Genomic DNA, 20,002 nt, shown 5'->3' on the forward strand with positions numbered 1-20,002 from the left:
AAACCAATTAATTTGAACTATCCTACTTTCTATGATCATAAAAATATACTATAATTCATTCTTGCAAAATATATTAAAACTAGGTCAACCATGAAATATGATATATATATATATATGGATACTAATTCATGTGAATGATTCAAAATAACAAAGTGGATTTGAGCTAAAAAATGATGGGAACATCACAAGCCAAAAACAACATGAAAAAGACAAGAAAGGCTGAAGTTAGTCACCTCTAAGCGCGAAGAGACGATGACGGAGTCGAAGAAGATCAACGATGGGCGTTGGAGATGAAGAACAAATGAAGAACAAGCAAGAAGAAGCTCCAAGAACAACAATGGTGCTCTCGGTTTCAAATGGGCAGAGGGGAGGAGGGAGCCGGCCTATAAACCAGACCTTTAGCACCGGTTCAGAGCAAAAACCGGTGCTAAAGGGTTACCTTTTAGCACCGGTTTGTAACACAAACCGGTGCTAAAGGGTTTGCCTCGGCCCGTGGCTCTGGCCGGTGCTAAAGGGACCCCTTTAGCACCGGTTCTTGTTAAAAACCGGTGCTAAAGGGTCCCTGCCCCGACAGCACATGTCAGTAGCCGTTGGGCAGGACCCTTTAGCACCGGTTTGTCACACGAACCGGTGCTAAAGGGGTCTTTAACCCCGGGCCGCAAACAGGCCGAGGTTTTTGGCCATTTTGGGCATCGACCAATGCCTCATTCTGTAGTAGTGCATACATGTCCAACATACATGTCCAACAAGTCCTACAAGTCCAACATGAGGGCAAAAGGGTCTAACATGCGTCCTAGTCGAGAAGATGGAGGCAAAGGTACTTTGCTCGTCACCGAGTACCCCCCACAGGTCCTCCTCCTACAAAAGGAGAGAAAAAGATTAGTATCCACTCAAAAATTCGGCAGCACCTCCCCTGCACGGGGAGGTTCCAAGACCTGCAAAAAACATGGCACGAAGGCCAACAACGACCACGGCACGAAGGCCGATAACCACAGCGGCACGAAGGCCGACAACCATCGCGGCACGAAGGCCAACAAGTAGTTAAGGGAGGCAAACGTACCTAGCTCGTGGCGCCGTCCCCAGGGGTCCCATCGCCCCACGAACCCCACCCTGCCTGTGGTGGTGCCTGAGTCCACCCTGACGGCGCGGCGTCGTAGCGCCATAGTCCTGCGCTAGGCCCCTGCTGCGTCTGCGCCCCCGGCCACGAGGAGTAGCCCTGCGACTGTGGAGGAGGAGGCCCCCACGTGAACGGCTGCGTGGGGTAGGTCGGGTAGGTCGGGTACCCTGGCCAGCCTTGCTGTGTAGGGCTGGCACCCAGTGGAGGGCTGGGAGTCGGGTTCGAACCCGCCGACGGAGCCTGCACAAAGGACAAGTGAGGTAATTAGTAATGTACCTGCAGGATGGCCGCACAAGCTAAAGCAAGTGAGGCAATTAGTATTATACTCACCGGACGCTGAACAGGAGCAGGCACTGGGACTGGTGGTGGAGCAAAGAGCGAGGGAGGAAGATCCTGCTGGTGCTGGGTCCGGAGGAAGCTCGCCAGGTCCGCCATCTGACGCTGGTGGTGCTCCGTCAGTGCCGCCAGGTGCGCCTGGTGGGCCGCCTCCACCGCCGCCAGCTGCGCCTTGTGGGCCAAGTCCTGGGCCGCCTGGTTGGCCTCCAGCTCCTCCATCCTAGCCTGCAATATTACACCCGCAATATTACCGTCGCAGATATGCACTGATCCGCATACCAACGACCGCGAATCTCTTTCGGACGGGAGACGCCTAACTTGGCTGCGTAATCTATAACTACTATAAGGATGAGAGGTGAATTATACCTAGGATAGCGACACAAAGGCGAGTAGCAGGGCGATGGAGAGTCGACGCGGTGTAGGAAGACCCACAGCACCCACGAACACGATCGGAGTCACCAAGTACCTCCCACAGGTGATCCTACAAAAAGGACAAAAAAAGGTTAGTATCCACTCAAAATTTCGGCAGCACCTCTCCTAAACGGGGAGGTTCCAAAACCTGCAAAAAACAATGGCGCGAAGACCGATAACCACAACGGCACGAAGGCCAATAACCATAGTGGCACGAAGGCCGACATCACAATGGCACGAAGGCCAACAATTAGAAGCATTAATTACCACACCTGCTCAAATGCAACATGGATAGATAAACTTTTTTCAGAGAGCTTGTCATACTTTATTATTATTATTATTATTATTATTATTATTATTATTATTATTATTATTATTATTATTATTATTATTATTATTATTACTACTACTACTACTACTACAGTATAAACAGCTGCTAATTCAAACTTTACTGGTTTCAGTTTTCAATACGAATTTTTATTTCCAACAACTGAAACTAACTACGTCAACACTTCATTAAGGTTCGCATTTATAAATTCCAGACAAACAGGAAAGAGATGACAGGCTTTCTGTGATAAATGCAGGGGAATATTAAGCTAGCTACGAGGAGATAGGACACACTAAAGATGAAATTAGACTCACGTTACAGTAATATACATGAAAATTGAACTACTCCTACCAAGTACCAACCAGGGGAATTAAACCCCAATAAGCATCAACTGATCATCAGCAACACACGAGAAAATGACAAGCGGAGCCAAAAATAATAAGATCAAAATAACAAGCCACATTTATCTAAGTTCACATTCCATTACCATCTGCATTCATCATGAGCAACCAGAAATTGATCAGAAACAATAAGATGAAAATAACAAGCCACATTTATCTAAGTTAAGAAATGCAGGGGGCAGGGGCGTTGCCGGGGAGTGAACACTGAACAGTACAGGAATTCCATTTCTATGTAGCTGAGTATGGGGTGTGCTAATCGCGCTCAGTGTAACTGGTAATTTAGTATCAAGTCCATTTTCAGGCGTATGGCCGGATGATGTATCCCTCCTGGCTCCTGCTCTGTCTGGTTCCATGTAAGCTAATCGGATTTGGTTGGAAACCAAACAGTAAACAGAAGTGAATCGCACAGCTGGTTGCGCTTCGACAACGACTCCCACGGTCTCCCATCTCCGCCGATCACAAACCAACGCTCACGAACTCAATCCCAAATCCACTCCCGAGCAGCCCCGACACAACACGACGCCGCGAACCGAAGCCGGGAGGGGTGCAGAAACATGATAACTCACCGCAGGAACTGGATCGGCGCGCAGTGCTGTCCGGTGGCCGGTGCCGACCCCTGGTCGGGGCGCCGCCGCTCGCCGTATTGGGCAGGAAGAAGATGACTCGCCGTATTGCGCAGGCGACAGGAGCGGGGCGCGGGGGAGAGGAGTGTGGCGCAGGGGAGAGGGGCGGGGCGCGGCGTAGGGGAGCTGGGCGGCGGCGCTGCGGGCAGGGGAGAGGGCGGCGGAGCTCCAGGCAGGGGAGTTGGGCGGCGGCGGCGTAGGGGAGCTTGGCCTGCGGGTGCGGACAGGATGAGGCGCGTTTGTTTTTTTTTTACAAGTCACGGTGGGATGGGGCCTTTTAGGGTTAAGTCCTTTGCCGACTGCCACTAGGCAAGGCAGTCGGCAAAGGCTCGAAATATTTTAATTACGAAAATCCTTTGCCGACTGCCTCGATCCATGGCAGTCGGCAAAGCACTTTTTTTCTCATATTAGAAATGTCTGGTTTTTGTCCATCTGATACTGTAACTGCTCCAAAATTTCTCAAATTTTTTTCTATAGGGTCCACATGTGATAACATGACACCTCAAAAAGTTTAGTGATTTTTTGACTTTTTTTCTATATTTCATTAATTAATTTCTTTAAATTGATTTTTCCACTCAATAATCTATTTTTTTTCTAGGCCCTAGGTAACACAATTAAATCTCAAATTCAAAATTTGGGGCTGTTTTGAGTTATTTAGCTATATTTTCTTAGTTCTTTTCGCTCACTACAATTTTCCCGCATTTTTTAAGTTTGAACTGCAGGTGCATGAAATAGTGAAACTTTGGCCTTGAAAAAATGATATTCATGATGGGGAGTGTGTTTTAAGGTCGTGTCCTAGAGCTCACCCAAAAGTTTCAAGTCCTTGTCCACGTAACACGACCATCCAGGATTGGTAAAAGTGTTTTTTAATTATATAAAATTCAATCGAAGTTGAAAAATCACGAAAATTGACGGGGTGTCGTGTTATAGCATGTGGAGGCTATGGAAAAAATTTAAAAAAAATTGGAGCAAGTTGCGACGTCAAATGCTCAAAAGACACACAAGTCCACATGTGATCACAAGTGAGATGTGTGGAGATGTCTGGGTTTTGAGCATGTTACGCCGCAACTTGCTCCAAACTTTTTCAATTTTTTTTCATAGCCTTCACATGCGATAACACGACACCCCGCCAAGTTTCGTAATTTTTCAACTTCGTTTAGATTTTATATAATTAAAAAACACATTTGCTACTCCTGGATGGTCGTGTTACGTGTACAAGGACTTGAAACTTTTGGTGAGCTTTGGTACACGGCCTTAAAACACATTCCCCACCATGAATATCATATTTCAAAGGCCAAAGTTTCATTATTTCATGTACCTGCAATTCAAATTTGAAAAATGCGGGAAAATTCAAGTGAAGGAAAAAATTAACGAAATATAGGTAAATATTTCCAAAAAGGCTCAAATTCAAACATGTGATTGTAAACAATGTATCTAGGCAACAAAAAATTTTTGAAGTCACAATTCAAAAAAAAAATTTGTTTGCCGACAGCATCGAGTGGCTGTCGGCAAAGAGCGTAGTTTGCCGACAGCCAACAGTGGCTGTCGGCAAACCGTGGACTTTGCCGACAGTGGTCTTCGGCTGTCGGCAAACAGATGGTTCGCCGACAGCCCAGATCCTGGCTGTCGGCAAACGCCTGGGCTGTCGGCGAACATCCAGATTCCTGTAGTGAGTATGGCCAATTCACCATCCAAATACATCATTATGATGGGCAATGCTTCTCCATGTTTTGTGCAAACAATGAGCCTAATTGGCCAAATGGAAATTTTGGACCAAATCAACTCAAACTTGGTAATAAGCAAGCCAAGAGGAGCCACACTAGAGGATAGGGCTCACAAGCCAGTGTAGGGGTCGGCTGACCCCTCTTATCATGGTCGCTGACTATCAAAAATGCACAATAACCCATCATTCAACCAACATGGCATATGAACCAAGCTTCTAGAAGAAGGAGGGTGGCCCCACCTGCCATAAGGGGGTCGGCTGACCGCCCCTCGGCCGACCTCTCATTTCACCCAACGCCTCTCTGCATGGGTGCATGCAAAGAAGCACAACATCAAGTGATCTTGGCCCTTGATTTTGAGGTAGTTTTATCCAACGGAAGAGAAGGGAGGTCACGTGGATTCATGGGCCACACTTGGAGTAGCCTCTACTCCTCCTTTACATTATATATACCCCCTCTCTCATTCATCTATCCTAATACTTAATCGTAGAAATTTCAGTCTGCCCTATGAAAATCTGTCCGCCCTCCCCCGCCTCCGTTTCGACTCCTTCCGTTTCGAACTGGTCAAGAAGAAAATAAAATAAAAAAATTTCCAAGGTTCCCAATATAAAATCTTCTATACACATCAAAACATATTGAGAATAAAGAAAGTACAGGGGCGTACAAAATATTTGTCTTATTAGTTTACTTTTATTTTATTCTTTAAATCGGTTAAAAATTGATAAATACTACGTAGTAATTCATAAAAAATCTAAAATTTATACAAAAAATTTGTTCAGCTCCGCATATGTAGATCCATGCAGTAAACGAAAAATATCACAAATTTTAGTATATTTTTTGCTGGAGATGCTTGCCTATACTTTGTAGCATAAAATTGATCGGTTGAAAACTGATAAATGCATAGTAATTCATAGAAAAAATCTAAAAATTACAAAATAAATTTTGTTCAGTTCCACATACGTAGATCCATGCAGTAAACAAAAAAATCATAAACTGTAGTACATTTTTTTGCTAGAGATCCTTGCCTATGTTTTTAGTGTAAAATTTAAATTATAGTTATCTGCTCTAATTATTATGAAAATTTTATGGTAGCCTATTTAATGTGATGCTTGATTTGTGGTAAAAGTTTTAGTACTATTTCTGCATATCTTACTGATTTACTAATTTACCTAAATTTATGCTTGAAGATGCTTCCACTGTCATATGAACACTTCATAAGCCCATGTATTCATAATCTACATACATTTAACTGATATATTATATTTTATAAGAATCCTAATCTAAATAAAAAAAATAAAGCTAGCAACAAACTTCTCATATTTTAGTATAATACTAAGGTATATTAAGAGATAATATTAGAGTAAGATAAAGGTTTGACTAATTTCTATTTTTATTTTTATTATTAAATAAATATATCTCCGAGCTACATATTATTGTAAATATTAACTATCTAATACCATAGATGTCATGGTTATCAATAAAATAAATTATAGACTTTAAATTTTATAAAAAAAAGATAAATATAAATAGATATGTAACATCTATTTGATGTTTTTCTCCCGTTGCAATGCACGGGCATATTTGCTAGTGCTTATAAAGGTTGATCCACTCTTTATATAGCTTCCAAGCTTTAGTAGTAGTGCTATGCAAATAGGGAGAGAGTGAGGGGAGTGTGGAGAAGAGCCAAGCTATCTTCTCTAAGTTGTACACTTGCGGTCTACCCGCTTGCCACTTTAGGTGTCAACATTAGTGCAATTGGGGTGAAGATGGTGCTAGGATTATTTCTAAGATATTAGAATGAATTAGTGGTTCTACATCCTAGTGTGTTCTTTTTTTGGATGTGCAAGTGCAGAGGACTTAGAGTTCGCGGCATGCATGTTAGGCGTTAGCTTGGCTTTAGAACCATGTCGGGAGTTGGTGATCATCAAGTCAGACTGCTCTAGATGAGTCTCAGCCTTAGCACCAAGAGAGATGTTTCATAATATAGTTTTGTTATCTAATAAGTAAAAGAGTATGCTCAGATCCTACCAAAGTGGAATATAGTCTAGATTAAGAATGAATGTAATAGAGTTGTACATGAGTTAAACTTATTTAGCTAGAATAAATATAGATACATGACTTGGGTAGGCCAGACGTCTGTGTGCGTTGAAGTTCTAATCCAAATGAATTGTAATTATACCTCTCTATCTAGTAATAAAGTCCCCTCTTTATAAAAAAGAAGATGAATAGTGCAAGAGAAATAAAAAGGGAAGTCGTGTGTTTGTGTATAAGTGCTCACATGATAGTTAAGAGTCCCCATGCATGCAGCTTCAGCAATCTACTTGTGTGGACACCTGTTGATCGGTAATCTTGTGCCCTATGTCATTAACAATTTGAAGGATATCATATGTGTTGCTATAGGATCACCAATGATTTGATCTCAGTACTTGTAACTTTAATTGATTGACTTATTATATCTCAATACTAATTTATATCTTTGCAGTTAAGTGTATTAACTTATATCTTTGCAATAGCACTATTTGGCTCTTGGTACTTATATTAGTCACATTCTATTTTGGTTGTGCTAGCTCTAAGAAATTTTTAAAAGGTCTATCCTTTTGGTTTCTATCAGTTTGAGTTTAAAGTCTCTTTCTAACAAATTAATTGACTTTGCTTTTATTTGAGTGTGTTTAGCTGGTACTCTAGTCCATGTGGAGAACACAACACTCGACGTTATATAGTAGCACTCATCCTTTTATGGGGTGCATTTTGCGGCACATCACCTTGCTAAAGCCAAATACATATGAACATTGTATATTTGGTTAAGTAATGTGAAGTACAATTTCTATACACATGGTGCGCTCTTAAGTTATGTTGCAAGTGAGAATGCTTTAGTCTATGGGTTATTTTACGCTCTCAAAACCAACTCCAAGTGAGAATGATGGTTCATGTGGTTTATGGCCCACAAGAACCACGAAATGTATCTTTAGGGTGCATTTGGGATGAACACTTGAGGTCAACCAATTTTGAGAAATGATGTTTGGGATTTTAACTAAGGTTTAGCAAAAGAATCTGGAAAACCTAATCTTGAGCCTTAAGCCGTGACATATATATAAGTAATGTATATTTTTCTAGATAGGATTGAAATTGTTATGATCATAGGCTTAATTCATAGATAATTTGAGGCCCAAAATAGTATATGTAAAACGGTTTTCTCTCATCAACATTGGCCCTAAAATCAGCCCTTGTATGAAACTAAATTGGGCCCAATACATGCGCTCAAGAATCAATATAGGCCCACCAAGTGCATGGACCCTTGTATAAATTACAATCTACCATGTGTAGCACCCTAGTTGCCAACTTATGATGTTTTATTTGTCTCAAATAACAATGATCAATAGCATAATACTCATGTGTGTCAATGAAGTGTTTGTCATAGGTGTTTAGAGACACACCTTCTCTGATAAACGTATCATCATAGGAGTATCATTGATTTTGCATTCGTACTATGATAAAAAAGAGTCCCACTTTGTGACAAATTGTGAGTGTTACAAAAGGCCATATATCTTAGCTAGGATAGCCTTGCTTTCCTAAGTATGACAAGTTTTTTTTTTGTGTGGTTGTTGTGTTTGGTTCCTCCGGGCCTCCTTTACTCGTTACCTTCAAGCAACAACTAGTAGATTTGTGGTTCCTTTACACTTTCCTACTTCAAATTAGCAGTTCCCTGTTTGCACAATGACGAGAGGGAGAACTGGTTCTCTTTTAGCAATAACCTAATCATGACAATGAGGCGTCATTTCTAGCGGCAATAGCACGAAGACAATGCTACACTCGATCCCAAAGAGGCGGAGTAGAAGGCGACAGTTTAGCTGCCATATATAGCTCCTTTACAAAATCTAAAAATCTAAAAATTAAAAATTTAAGAATATTTCATACATATACCATAAGATTCGATATGACAGAAAATCTAAAAAATTTTACAAAATATTTGGAAAACTAAACAAGACCTAAACAGAAATGGGCAAGGCCTACAACTACAAGCACGCCCCCGCAGGTCGATGGAGGATCGGCAACACGCACACGCGCAGCGCCGAGGGCCTCGAACCACCCACCCGCGCACGGTGCGCGCACGCTACAAACGCACAAAAAGAACCGCGATTTCCCAGGAGCAATCACGAGCGCACGCTGGTTTTTCCTTCACAGAGCACCAGGATGCGCGCTGCAGGATCCAGCGCGCCCAGCTGCGGCAGGCAGCGTCACATGGCGAGCCCAACGGCTGAGGAAGCAGCGCGCATGTGGCTTGGCCACTTGGGTCCTCGCCCACAGGCCAGAGCCCGCGGCCACGCCCACAGGCCGCGCACTGCGCACATGGCTTGCGACGCGGAGCCGCTGGCTCAAAAGTCTCCGGCGCGCCGAGATGGGTGCAAATACGGCCGGGACCCCAACTGACGACGCAGGCCAAGCCCCGCTCCCGCAGCCCAGCGCCCGGGCAACTGCCACTAGCGCATTCAAGGCGCACGCAGCTTTGCTGCTGCTCGGCCCCAACTACCCTCCAGACTATCGGTGCAGGAAGCGTTAGCCACTCAACACTGTCCAGTCACAATGCAAGACTCACATTACCGGTGTTGTCCTACAGTTTGCTCGAGTCATTTCACTAGAACGCCACCAAACTCGTGAAGGTTGGATCTATACATTTGATTAATCACTTCCAGATAGTAGACTGCGTAGGCATGTTCCAGCTTCTTTTCTTTTCGGGGGGAAAGTGCGTTGGTGTTGCTGTTGCTTGTTGCGGATCTAGATGCGTTCAGTCAACGCCCTTGCACTCTGTGACAGATAAGAAGAGTTACATCATTAGGATTCTGTGAACTAATTAGTACTATTTGGTTGCTAGGCCTTAAATTTTAGAACAATTTATTTTTTGAGCAGACGGTCTATAGTGCTATATAAAATTTAGCTAACTTTATAGAATAACTACTAGTTCATTGGACCACACAAATGTGAGTCAAGTTTAAAATTTAGCTCTTAGCTTTAGGCAACTGAAGTATACGCCATCCAAACGAAGCCTTAAATGAGAAATTCTTTTTGAAGGGCCAGCAGAGGAGTCCTCTACCTATATTTTTGGTATTTTATAAATGAGAAATTCTTAATTACTATCTCTATTGGAAATTATAAATCACTTAAACTTTACTCTAAGTCAAATTTAACAAGACAAATTTAACTAAGGTTTGCGAACTGATCATAGATCAGATGATTGAGTTACTTGTGGTAGAACCTATCTATCCGGGTTCAAGCCATTGACTTGACACGGGTTCTCATATTTTTCTGGATTTAAGCGCCATGCTTTTCAGTGGTAATCGTTGTTCCCGTCTCCGTCGACAACGAGATGTCTATGGTGACTTTGTAAATCTCGAGATCTGTCAACTCAGTCCATAAAAAATGCTCATAGGGGCAGGATTTGGGTATAGCTGTGTTCATAGGAGTGAGTGTGCTTGCGTTGTGTCTGTTGTAAATGTTAATATACTTTTTATGAAATTGATCAAAACTCGAGATATATAATTTATTGTTGACACTTAAACTAGGCCTAGCCCAATTTTAAGAGGTTGGATTAGCTTTAGCCACATATAAGAAAAACTCTATAAAACGACATAGTAATAGTACCATATTGATTTTTTTTTAAGATGTGAAGACTACCCTACACCCTATAAAATAGAGGGTACATGGCTGATTGAAACACCCCCCCACATCCAATTGATCTTTTACATTTAATAATACAAATATAAAAATACTGTTTTTCAAATTCTTTTTTCTAACCCCGCTGTCGTTCATCTCTGCATCTGACGATCAAGGATGGTGTTCTAGGCTTCCTGGCAGACCTAGGGCGACATTATTACTCCCATGGGGCCCCTTTAGGGTGAGAGTTTTGTCAGTTCCTTTGCTAGTTTGTTCAAAAACTATGTTCTTCGTCATGTAAGCACAATTTGTTAGCATGAAAATTAAACTAGCCGTTCTTCGCCAAGTAAGTGTGATACTTATCCCTTGGTTGTTTGCTCGTAACCTCTCCATTCTTTATCACGTAAGTTTGATCTTCGCTACATTCTTCGATCTGTGACTACCCAAACAATCTATCGAGCGGGGGTGTGACCGATCTTTATGATAAAACTAAAATGACCTATAACACTAAATGGAGGGAGTAGAACTAATCTGAATCTAAATCTGTATCCAGGCAAGGCGCACCTGGTTCTTGATTCTTCCGATAGCCCAAGTTGATGGTCGTCGTAGATCTAGAGCTTTGGTCAATCCCCCCTGCATTTTCGGAGGTAGCAAAAGCAGAATTTGCACATGGAGGCAAAAAAGTTTTACAACTCAATCATTGGTTCAAATCCCAGCTTATGATCGTTGACCTGGCTGCCTGCCTCAACAACTACCCAAGAAGGTTAAGACCACCAAGGGGCATGGGAAAAAGTAGTTGGCTTATTCTAATTTTCCTTCATAAAAAAGAACGTACTATATGACAACCGATTTCGCGAGCTAGCACACGCGGCACACACACATGTGCACGCACAATTTGTGAACCCATGCATGCGCGGGCGCCGGGCGCGTGACACGGCAAAAGGCGATGCATGGGCACACGCAGCAGCGGGCGTGACTGTACGCACTGCGAACAGCCAGCGCGGTAATGGCGTCATGTAGGGCAACGGCGACGGCGGCATACGGCACGTCGGCACGAGAAGGGTGGTGCGCGGTGAGAGCGACGCCAAACGAAGTGGCCATGATGCCGGCATGTGCCTATCCAACGACGCAACGCAGGTTTTGTTTAGTTCAAATTTTTTTGAAAAATAGATATTATACTGTTTTTGTTTATATTTAACAAATATTATTTAATTATAAACTAATTATGTTTAAAAAAACTTGTCTCATAAATTACAGATAAATTATGTAATTAATATTTTATGTATGTGTCGTAAGATTTAATGTGATCAAGAATCTAAAAAATTTTAGAAAATAACTAATAAGGCCGCAGAATACATGACGCAAAAAAGGATTAATTTGTTTTTTTTTTCTTTTCTAGTCCTCGACGATATTATGTGACACTCTGGATTCGATGGAGCGTTTTCCAAAGTCCTATAGATGTATCAAGTTTGCAAGCAAGTAGCACCGGTGAACGGACTTGCCGTACAAAAACTTGAGCTTGTTCACTTAAAATTATTAGTCGAATTTATTAGTTATTTAGTAGTTATTTAGTAGTGTTTTTTTTCTTTTATAATAAATCAATCAATAACACTTTTTGTTATGATTTATCAGTTAAATCTATCGATCATTTAGCTTATGTTGATGTTTACGTTGAAACGTATTATTGAGGCGAGGCCTGGTTCAGTTGGCAAAAATTTTTGAATTTCGTTACTGTAGCATTTTCGTTTGTTTGTGGTAAATATTGTCCAATCATAGACTAACTAGAGTCAAAAGATTCGTCTCACGATTTACAGACAAACTGTGTAATTAATTTTTGTTTTCGTCTATATTTAATACTTCATGCATGTGCCGTAAGATTCGATGTGACGGAGAATCTTAAAAATTTTTGCGAACTAAACAAGGCCTGAAGCAGGGCGATCTAAGGCCTTTGTTTAGTTCGCAAAAATTTTCAAGATTTCTCGTCACATCAAATCTTTGGTCGCATGCATGGAGCATTAAATATAGACGAAAATAAAAACTAAGTGCACAGTTTATCTGTAATTTGTGAGATGAATCTTTTGAGCCTAGTTACTTCGTAATTGTACAATGTTTGTCAAATAAAAATAAAATGCTACAGTAGTTAGAAACAAAAAAAAATTGCGAACTAAACAAGGCCTAAATTCGATGTGAGCAGTAGTACACCGTGGGCGCATGAGGAAATCACCCAAGACTGTTTGGTGAGACCGTTCGGTTCAACGCCTAGAAATCGGCCTCACAAGTTGCTGATGCTGATGACTGCAAGTTCCAGGCGGAGAAAAAAAAAGATGCTCTAGCATATTCGATCGTACAGCTCCACAGCTGCCTGCCTCGAGCAGCAAACACCGGCGTAACAAACAGGAACCCGCCACGTGTGGTACCACCGACACCAAGCGGTTGAGCCGGACCATAACGTGCCAGTGACACCCAGTACGTGGCGCCCTGCTAGCGGCTCAATCCGCTGTGGCAGCAGCACCCCCGTCGCAGCTCCGACGCATCCGATCCCAACTCGACGGAAACGCCCGTGCAATTATGCCACCGCGTGGCGCCCGCGGGTCCCTGGCCCACTCGTCAGTGAGTCACTCTCTCCTTGCTCTGCCATGCCACCGATATCATCGCTGACAGGACACGCCGCAGTGAGGAAAAAGGGCTTTTCTCGGAGCAGGAGTAAGCGCGAAGTAATCCCTAAATCAGGAATCACCGCGGCCAAAATTACGGCGAAGACACTGAGGCCTTGTTTAGTTCACAAAATTTTAGTTTTTTTTTGCTACCGTAGCATGTTCGTTTTTATTTGACAAACACGGAGAGATTCATTTCATAAATTTTAGATAAACTGTGTAATTATTTTTATTTTTATCTTTATTTAATGCTCCATGCATGAGACCAAAGATTCGATGTGACGGAGAATCTTGAAAATTTTTGCGAACTAAACAAGGCCTTAGTTGGCAAAATTTTTGCCTTTTGGGTACTGTAGCACTTTCGTTTGTTTGTGACAAATATTGTCCAATCATAGACTAATTAAGGTCAAAAGATTCATCTCGCGATTTACAGGCAAACTGTATAATTAGTTTTTGTTTTCGTCTAAATTTAGTACTCCATGCATGCGCTACAAAATTCGATGGGATAGGGATCTTGAAATTTTTTGGAACTAAACGAGGCTGAGAGAGGATTAGGGTGATAATCAAATGCGGTGACGCCGCGTCGCTATAAAAGAGCTCCTTTCGCCCCCCTTTGCTCCTCCCCGCCCCACCAACACTCCCACAGCCACCATCCCGTCACCCACCCACCCACCCACCCGTCCACAGCCAGCCAAATCCGCCTCCGATCCAGCGCCCACCCACCACGGTTTCCAGTGAGTTTGAGCGAGGTAAGCTTAGATCTGAGCGAGTTCTCGCGCGTCGCAGGTAAAGTTCACTCGACCCTCTCATCTTTTTCCCTGCTAATCTCATCTCCTTCTTGCTTTGGTTTCGTCTTCCTCGAGCAGACAGCGAGAGACCCGGGGCCTTTTAGATCCTGGGCTTCAGATCTGCGATTTCTTCTTCTTCTTCTTCTTCGGTTTGGTTTTAGCAGTCTAGGGTTGTTAGTAGGTTGGTAGCCAAGAGGGGTTCTTTTTCCACACCTCCCTTGTGCAAGTAAGTTCCTGCTGAGCAGATCTACCCACCAGTGCCATCTGTTTTTACTGTGGCTGTTGGGTTGTGCCAGTTTCTTCATTTTGTTCTTGGTTTGCTATTTGCTAGAGAGAAAAAAAAACAAAAAAAAATCAGTCTAGATGGCCGCCGCTATAGATCTGTCAGGGGAGGAGCTGATGAGAGCACTCGAGCCTTTTATCCGGGATGCCTCCTCTGCTCCTCACGGATCCAGTCCGCTCCTCCACCCCCACCACCAGCCTCTCAGTCCCTCGTCGCCGTTCTCCTTCCACCACGCCGCCGCCTACGGCGGGTACCCGTTCGCCGCCGCCGCGGCCGAGGGGGCGGGCCAGCTGAGCCCAGCCCAGATGCAGTACATCCAGGCCCGCCTCCACCTGCAGCGCCAGTCGCAGCAGTCCTCCGTGCTGGGCCCGCGGGCCCAGCCCATGAAGGCGTCCGCGGCGGCGGCCCCGACCCCGCCGCGTCCGCAGAAGCTGTACCGCGGCGTGCGGCAGCGGCACTGGGGCAAGTGGGTCGCCGAGATCCGCCTCCCGCGGAACCGCACCCGCCTCTGGCTCGGCACCTTCGACACCGCCGAGGAAGCGGCGCTCGCCTACGACCAGGCCGCCTACCGCCTCCGCGGCGACGCGGCGCGCCTCAACTTCCCCGACAACGCCGCCTCCCGGGGCCCGCTCCACGCCTCCGTCGACGCCAAGCTCCAGACGCTCTGCCAGAACATCGCCGCGTCCAAGAAGGGCGCCAAGAAGCACGCCTCCGCCTCCGCCGCAGCTGCTGCCGCCACGTCGTCGTCCGCCCCCACCAGCAACTGCTCCTCGTCGCCGTCCTCCGACGACGCGTCCTCGTCCTGCTGCCTCGAGTCCGCCGCCGAGTCCTCGTGCCCGTCCCCGTCCCCGTCCGCCTCCCCCGAGTCGTCGACGGTGCCGGAGATGCAGCAGCTGGACTTCAGCGAGGCGCCGTGGGACGAGGCCGCCGGCTTCGCGCTCACCAAGTACCCGTCGTACGAGATCGACTGGGACTCCCTCCTCGCCGCCAATTAACCACCGACCGACATTGTTCTTTCCTTCTTGGCTCCTTCCGACTGCTACTACTACTGCAGGCTGCAGCAGAGGGTTAAGGTTAACGGCCGTCGCGCAGAATGGTATTTTAGACATCCTGCGCGGGCACTAGTGGATTATTAGTGCTAATCCCGTTCGTTCGTTTTGTGTAGATGTTCAATTCGTTTTTGTTGCTGTCACTGGTCAAGTCAGGTTGTAGATCTCTTATGTTATTTAGGGTTTGGTTCCCGGAGGAGAGAACCACAACCGACGGGAAGCCGGCGTTTTTGTGTCCGGCGTCTCCGGTGGTCGGTCGGTCACTGGTCAGTGACCCCGGCTGTTCAGGTGTCCATTGTTCTGGTAGCTGTTTCTCGCTAGAAGATGGTGCTGCTCTACAGGTTGTAAGAACAGCACGGTGTGATGTGATGTTATTAAGTTAAGTAGTGGTACTCCGTATGTTGTAAAATCAGCTTAGCTGTGTCCCGGACTTGTAATCTGAAGAACTGCTATTGTTAGTGCTACTATTATAAATTATTGTTGTATAAACAGTCTGTGCGAGCTGATTGTTGTCCCCAGTTTTTCCTCGCCTCTTGTTCATCTATCTGTGAGCAATGTCTGAACCTCGAGATGAGATGAACTGATCTGATGGACAAGATGAGCATAGCTTTGCACTTTCTGCGCTGTAAAGATTTATTAGTATCTTGAGCAATCTTCATTCATGAGCTCGAAAGCTCCCTTCATTCATGAGCTCGAAAGCTCCATGTTTGTTTTATTTTAGTTTTATCACGCGGCGACCATCATGTTGCGGTGGTTGCGTATCATGGACTGAACATGGGTGATGGTTGTACCCAACCCCAAGTGAGGCGTTGGTTGCGTAATGCGTACCACTACGGAGCATCGATGTTTACCCAGGGGACGCGAGTTGTGTGACCTGATCACCTGAACATCACGGAGCATGCATCGTTCATGAACACGCAGTATGCGTGATGCTGTGATCTGACCGGTAACACTACGGGATAGTACACCACTGCTGGCACCCAGTAGTACAGTTGTATATCCGTATATTCTCGGCCGGCCTTGGTTCTTCCCTCGAAAAAATGACAAGAAACACAAAGCACACAACCTCACATCACTTGTAACGTGTTGGTGCACGTACGTACGTCGTCGACTGCAGACTTGTCTGCAAGCGATCCCCAGCAAGAGGCGAAGCTTCGTGGTTGGACGACTCTTCATTATCATCCGAGACCGAGGGAGAGTGATAGACAGCGCTTTGCTGGTCACTGGTCTGGTCAGCCCGTGAGTTCCTCTCTTCGGCACCGTGCGCCAACCAAGTCTCCTGAATACTAGTACGTGCGGGTGATGTACGTGCGTACGTACGTGGCGCGTCCTTTTTCCGGCGGATCCTGTTCACATGGTAGGATCTCGCGGCAATGCATGCATGCATCCCGTCCGTCCAGAAGAGCGTGATCTGAGAAGGCGTGCCAACACTGTCAACTGTGGAGTGAGCGGAGAAAAAGCGACGTTCCTCCCGAGTTGCGACGGCGCTTTGCCAAATGAACAATATAGAATTTTTGTTTGGGCCTGTTTTTGTTCAGCAAAGTCATGGCTAAAATTACTGTTGTCTAATTTATTGTGAGAGAAAAATACTGCTGGTTGGCAGAAAAAGTATGGCTGAAAAAAAACGAACAGACTATTGTATCTAATTTGTATTTGATAAATATTTTACAATTATTAACTAACTAGGTATAAAAGATTTTTCTTACAAATTATAGATAAATTTTACAATTAATTATTTTTTATCTATATTTAATACTTCGGCAGCAAGATCATGGAAAATCTTGAAAAAAGTTATAAAATTTTTGAAAATTAAGCCTACTATTCCCATATTCCTTGATTTATTTTTTTATTGTTTGTACCTGACAAGTTGGGCTACCCAGGCCGTTGGGGACGCCCTGAGCACGAGCAGAATCGTAGTTGGCCAATCAAAAGTTAGGCCTCGTTCAGTTCGCGAAAATTTTTAGATTTTAACACTGTAGTATTTCGTTTTTATTTTATAAACATTATCCAATCATGGAGTAACTAGACTTAAAAGGTTCGTCTTGTGATTTAAAGATAAATTGTGTAATTAATTTTTATTTTTATATATATATTTAATACACCATACATATGCCGTAAAATTCGATGTGACGGGAAATCTTAAAATTTTTTGCGAACTAAACAAGTCCTTAGGGTTTGGTTATTCGTCTTTACACTCTGGACAGTTCAAGTTTTCAAGTTTGAGCCGGAGGAGTGAGGACGCAACCCAAGGCGCGGGAGTGGATTTCCCGCCACAGAACGTTAAACCCCATGGAAACGGATAGCGGTGGCCCTCTCTTCCGGGTTCCGACGTGACACGAGACGAGACGAGAGATTCACGGCGCCGGGACCCTTCCTGCCCCGTCTGGACCGCGCGTGCCGTGCCGTGCATGCTCGCCGCCGTCCGATCGCCGCTCGCCGGCGTGTGCGACACGACACAACGACCACTCTTCATCAATAGCGGGCGTGTTACCAAAAACCAAATTTTTTTTTTCAAAATTTCTCGTCACATCGAAGACATGTATGAAAAGCATTAAATATAAATAAAAATAAAAATTAATTGCACAGTTTGTCTATAAATTATGAAATAAATCTTTTAAACCTATTTACTTTATAATTGAACAATGTTTTTTAAATAAAAACGAAAATAATACAGTAGCAAAATTCAAAAACTTGTCATAACTAAACAGGACTATGCATGTGTCAAAAGGGTTGTGTTTGTGTATGGAAAAAGCCGGAACAACGGAGCACCGGTGTCACCTTTCGCTCTTTGCTTTGGCATGTGGCCACTGGCAGTAGCAGTGCTGCGGCCTACGGCGAGCGCGGTCTGTCCTTGCGGCGCTTGCGCCCACTGGAGAGGTCTCGTCCGTCCGTAGCACTGTCTGCTGCGCCTTGTTAGGCCTTGTTTAGTTTTGGAAAATTTTTGGATTTCGCTACTGTAGCATTTTCGTTTGTTTGTGGCAAATATTATTCAATCATAGACTAACTAGGATCAAAAGATTAGTCTCGCGATTTACAGGTAAACTGTATAATTAGTTTTTGTTTTTATCTATATTTAATGCTTCATGCATGTGCCGCAAGATTCGATGTGACGGGGAATCTGGAAAAATACAAGGCCTTAGGCCTTGTTTAGTTCCGAAAAAATTTCGGATTTCGCTACTGTAGCACTTTCGTTTTTATTTAACAAATATTGTCCAATCATGAACTAACTAGGATCAAAAGATTCGTCTCATAATTTACAGACAAACTGTGTAATTATTTTTTGTTTTTGTCTATATTAAATACTTCATGCATGTGCCGCAAGATTCGATGTGACGGAGAATCTTGAAAACTTTTTGGATTTTAGGGTGAACTAAACAATGCCTTAATTGCGAAAGGCAGGCAGGCACACCAACCCACTGCACAAGGCCTACTGATGCCGCTACCGGTGCTACTACCATGTGGGTCCAACCCTACCTAGTGCTGGTCCCACTTACTACCTACCTATACCTGTCAATGGTCTCTCCTATGGAGCAGCGAGCACGCGTTTTGCCGTGCCGCTGTGACACACGGGGCCGCTACAAGCCTAACACAGCCGATTAGCAGGCTGATGATATGTTTATTTTAACTTATGAGCCCAATCTGCAAACCATTCAACAGTGATTCTCTCACAATAAAATCATAATTTGGGTTTGAACTCAGAAAAATGTCTAGCTATTTTTTTGGGTCGGAGGTAAAAACTTCCAAAAACCTTAATTGGACGATTTATATATTTTTTTGATCATCTCGACAACATGAATGCAATAGTGGCTCCATTCTTCGATCCGGAGAACTAAAAAAATCTGGCTTAGCTGGTTTTGGAAACCGGCTAAGTCATTTTCCGTTGAATAGTTTCCTAAAATTCATATTTCCTTTATATGGACTCCAAACTATATAATCCATAGATGTTTTTTGATCGCCTTGACAAGAGGAACACAATGGTGGAGCTGTTATGTATTTTGACATGGTGTCAAAACTAGTTTGGGAAAACACGGCTAAGCCTGTTTCTGTAGGAAATTCTGAGATCAGCTCCCTTTGATCTTTGTATGAGATTTTCTTGTTTCATCTTCGACTTCCTGGTCATGTTTTGGCTGTCAACATATGCTCTATAGTTTTTAAGTTAAGCATATGCGAGTTCAAAATATATGACATCCATAGCAACGTTGTGATGAGTTCATCGGCTATGTTTGGTCGGAGGGTGATACATGTATCGGGCATGCTGTTCTAAGGTTGATATGTGTTAAAACTTACATCATTGTGTCTTGGTCAAGCCTGAAGCACGCCAGTTGAAAGTATTTGGACTCTAGCTTGCTGCTTTTGGCTTTATCTTTACTTATTGCAGCACTTTGCTTCACTTCTAGTATAGTGGATTGAGCCCAATTCTTAATGACAATCAGCCCTTTAATCTCGCTGATCGGCACTTCCATAGAGCCAATCATAGTAGAGCTTGCTCAATGCCCTCCAAAGGTGCAGCAAGACTACTTCTTTCTTAGGCACATAAATTTTCTTTGGAGGTGACCGGATGTGTTAGAAGTTAGAACTGCCCAACTAAACCTAATCCCAAGCGTACTTGTCCATTTTAGACACTAAGTACCCAAGAAACCAT

The 20,002-nt window shown here is 44.0% G+C and overlaps 2 protein-coding genes across 2 annotated transcripts; one reads left to right on the forward strand and one right to left on the reverse strand.

Annotated features, from left to right (window-relative positions):
* Positions 722-3,342, reverse strand: LOC110432453 (extensin-like). The gene is made up of 5 exons (XM_021452907.1): positions 3,160-3,342; positions 1,820-1,934; positions 1,448-1,678; positions 1,061-1,357; positions 722-855 (listed from the first exon to the last, which is right to left on the reverse strand). The coding sequence occupies exons 3-4, from the start codon at positions 1,670-1,672 to the stop codon at positions 1,061-1,063; spliced, it is 522 nt and encodes a 173-aa protein (XP_021308582.1). The 5' UTR covers positions 1,673-1,678; positions 1,820-1,934; positions 3,160-3,342; the 3' UTR covers positions 722-855.
* LOC8065368 (ethylene-responsive transcription factor RAP2-4) lies at positions 13,868-15,878 on the forward strand. Its single transcript, XM_002460092.2, has one exon. The coding sequence runs from the start codon at positions 14,392-14,394 to the stop codon at positions 15,304-15,306; it is 915 nt and encodes a 304-aa protein (XP_002460137.2). The 5' UTR covers positions 13,868-14,391; the 3' UTR covers positions 15,307-15,878.

Source organism: Sorghum bicolor, chromosome 2 (genome assembly GCF_000003195.3).
Source record: "Sorghum bicolor cultivar BTx623 chromosome 2, Sorghum_bicolor_NCBIv3, whole genome shotgun sequence".
Classification (NCBI taxonomy): Eukaryota; Viridiplantae; Streptophyta; class Magnoliopsida; order Poales; family Poaceae; genus Sorghum; species Sorghum bicolor.

What these genes read in the sequence shown, in the direction of transcription:
- LOC8065368 (XM_002460092.2), top strand. Translation starts at nt 14,392, where the DNA reads ATGGCCGCCGCTATAGATCTGTCAGGGGAGGAGCTGATGAGAGCACTC.
- LOC110432453 (XM_021452907.1), bottom strand. Translation starts at nt 1,672, where the DNA reads ATGGAGGAGCTGGAGGCCAACCAGGCGGCCCAGGACTTGGCCCACAAG. An exon ending in CTGCTCCTGTTCAGCGTCCG is followed by an intron (nt 1,358 to 1,447) that starts GTGAGTATAATA and finishes TCCTTTGTGCAG; the next exon opens with GCTCCGTCGGCGGGTTCGAA.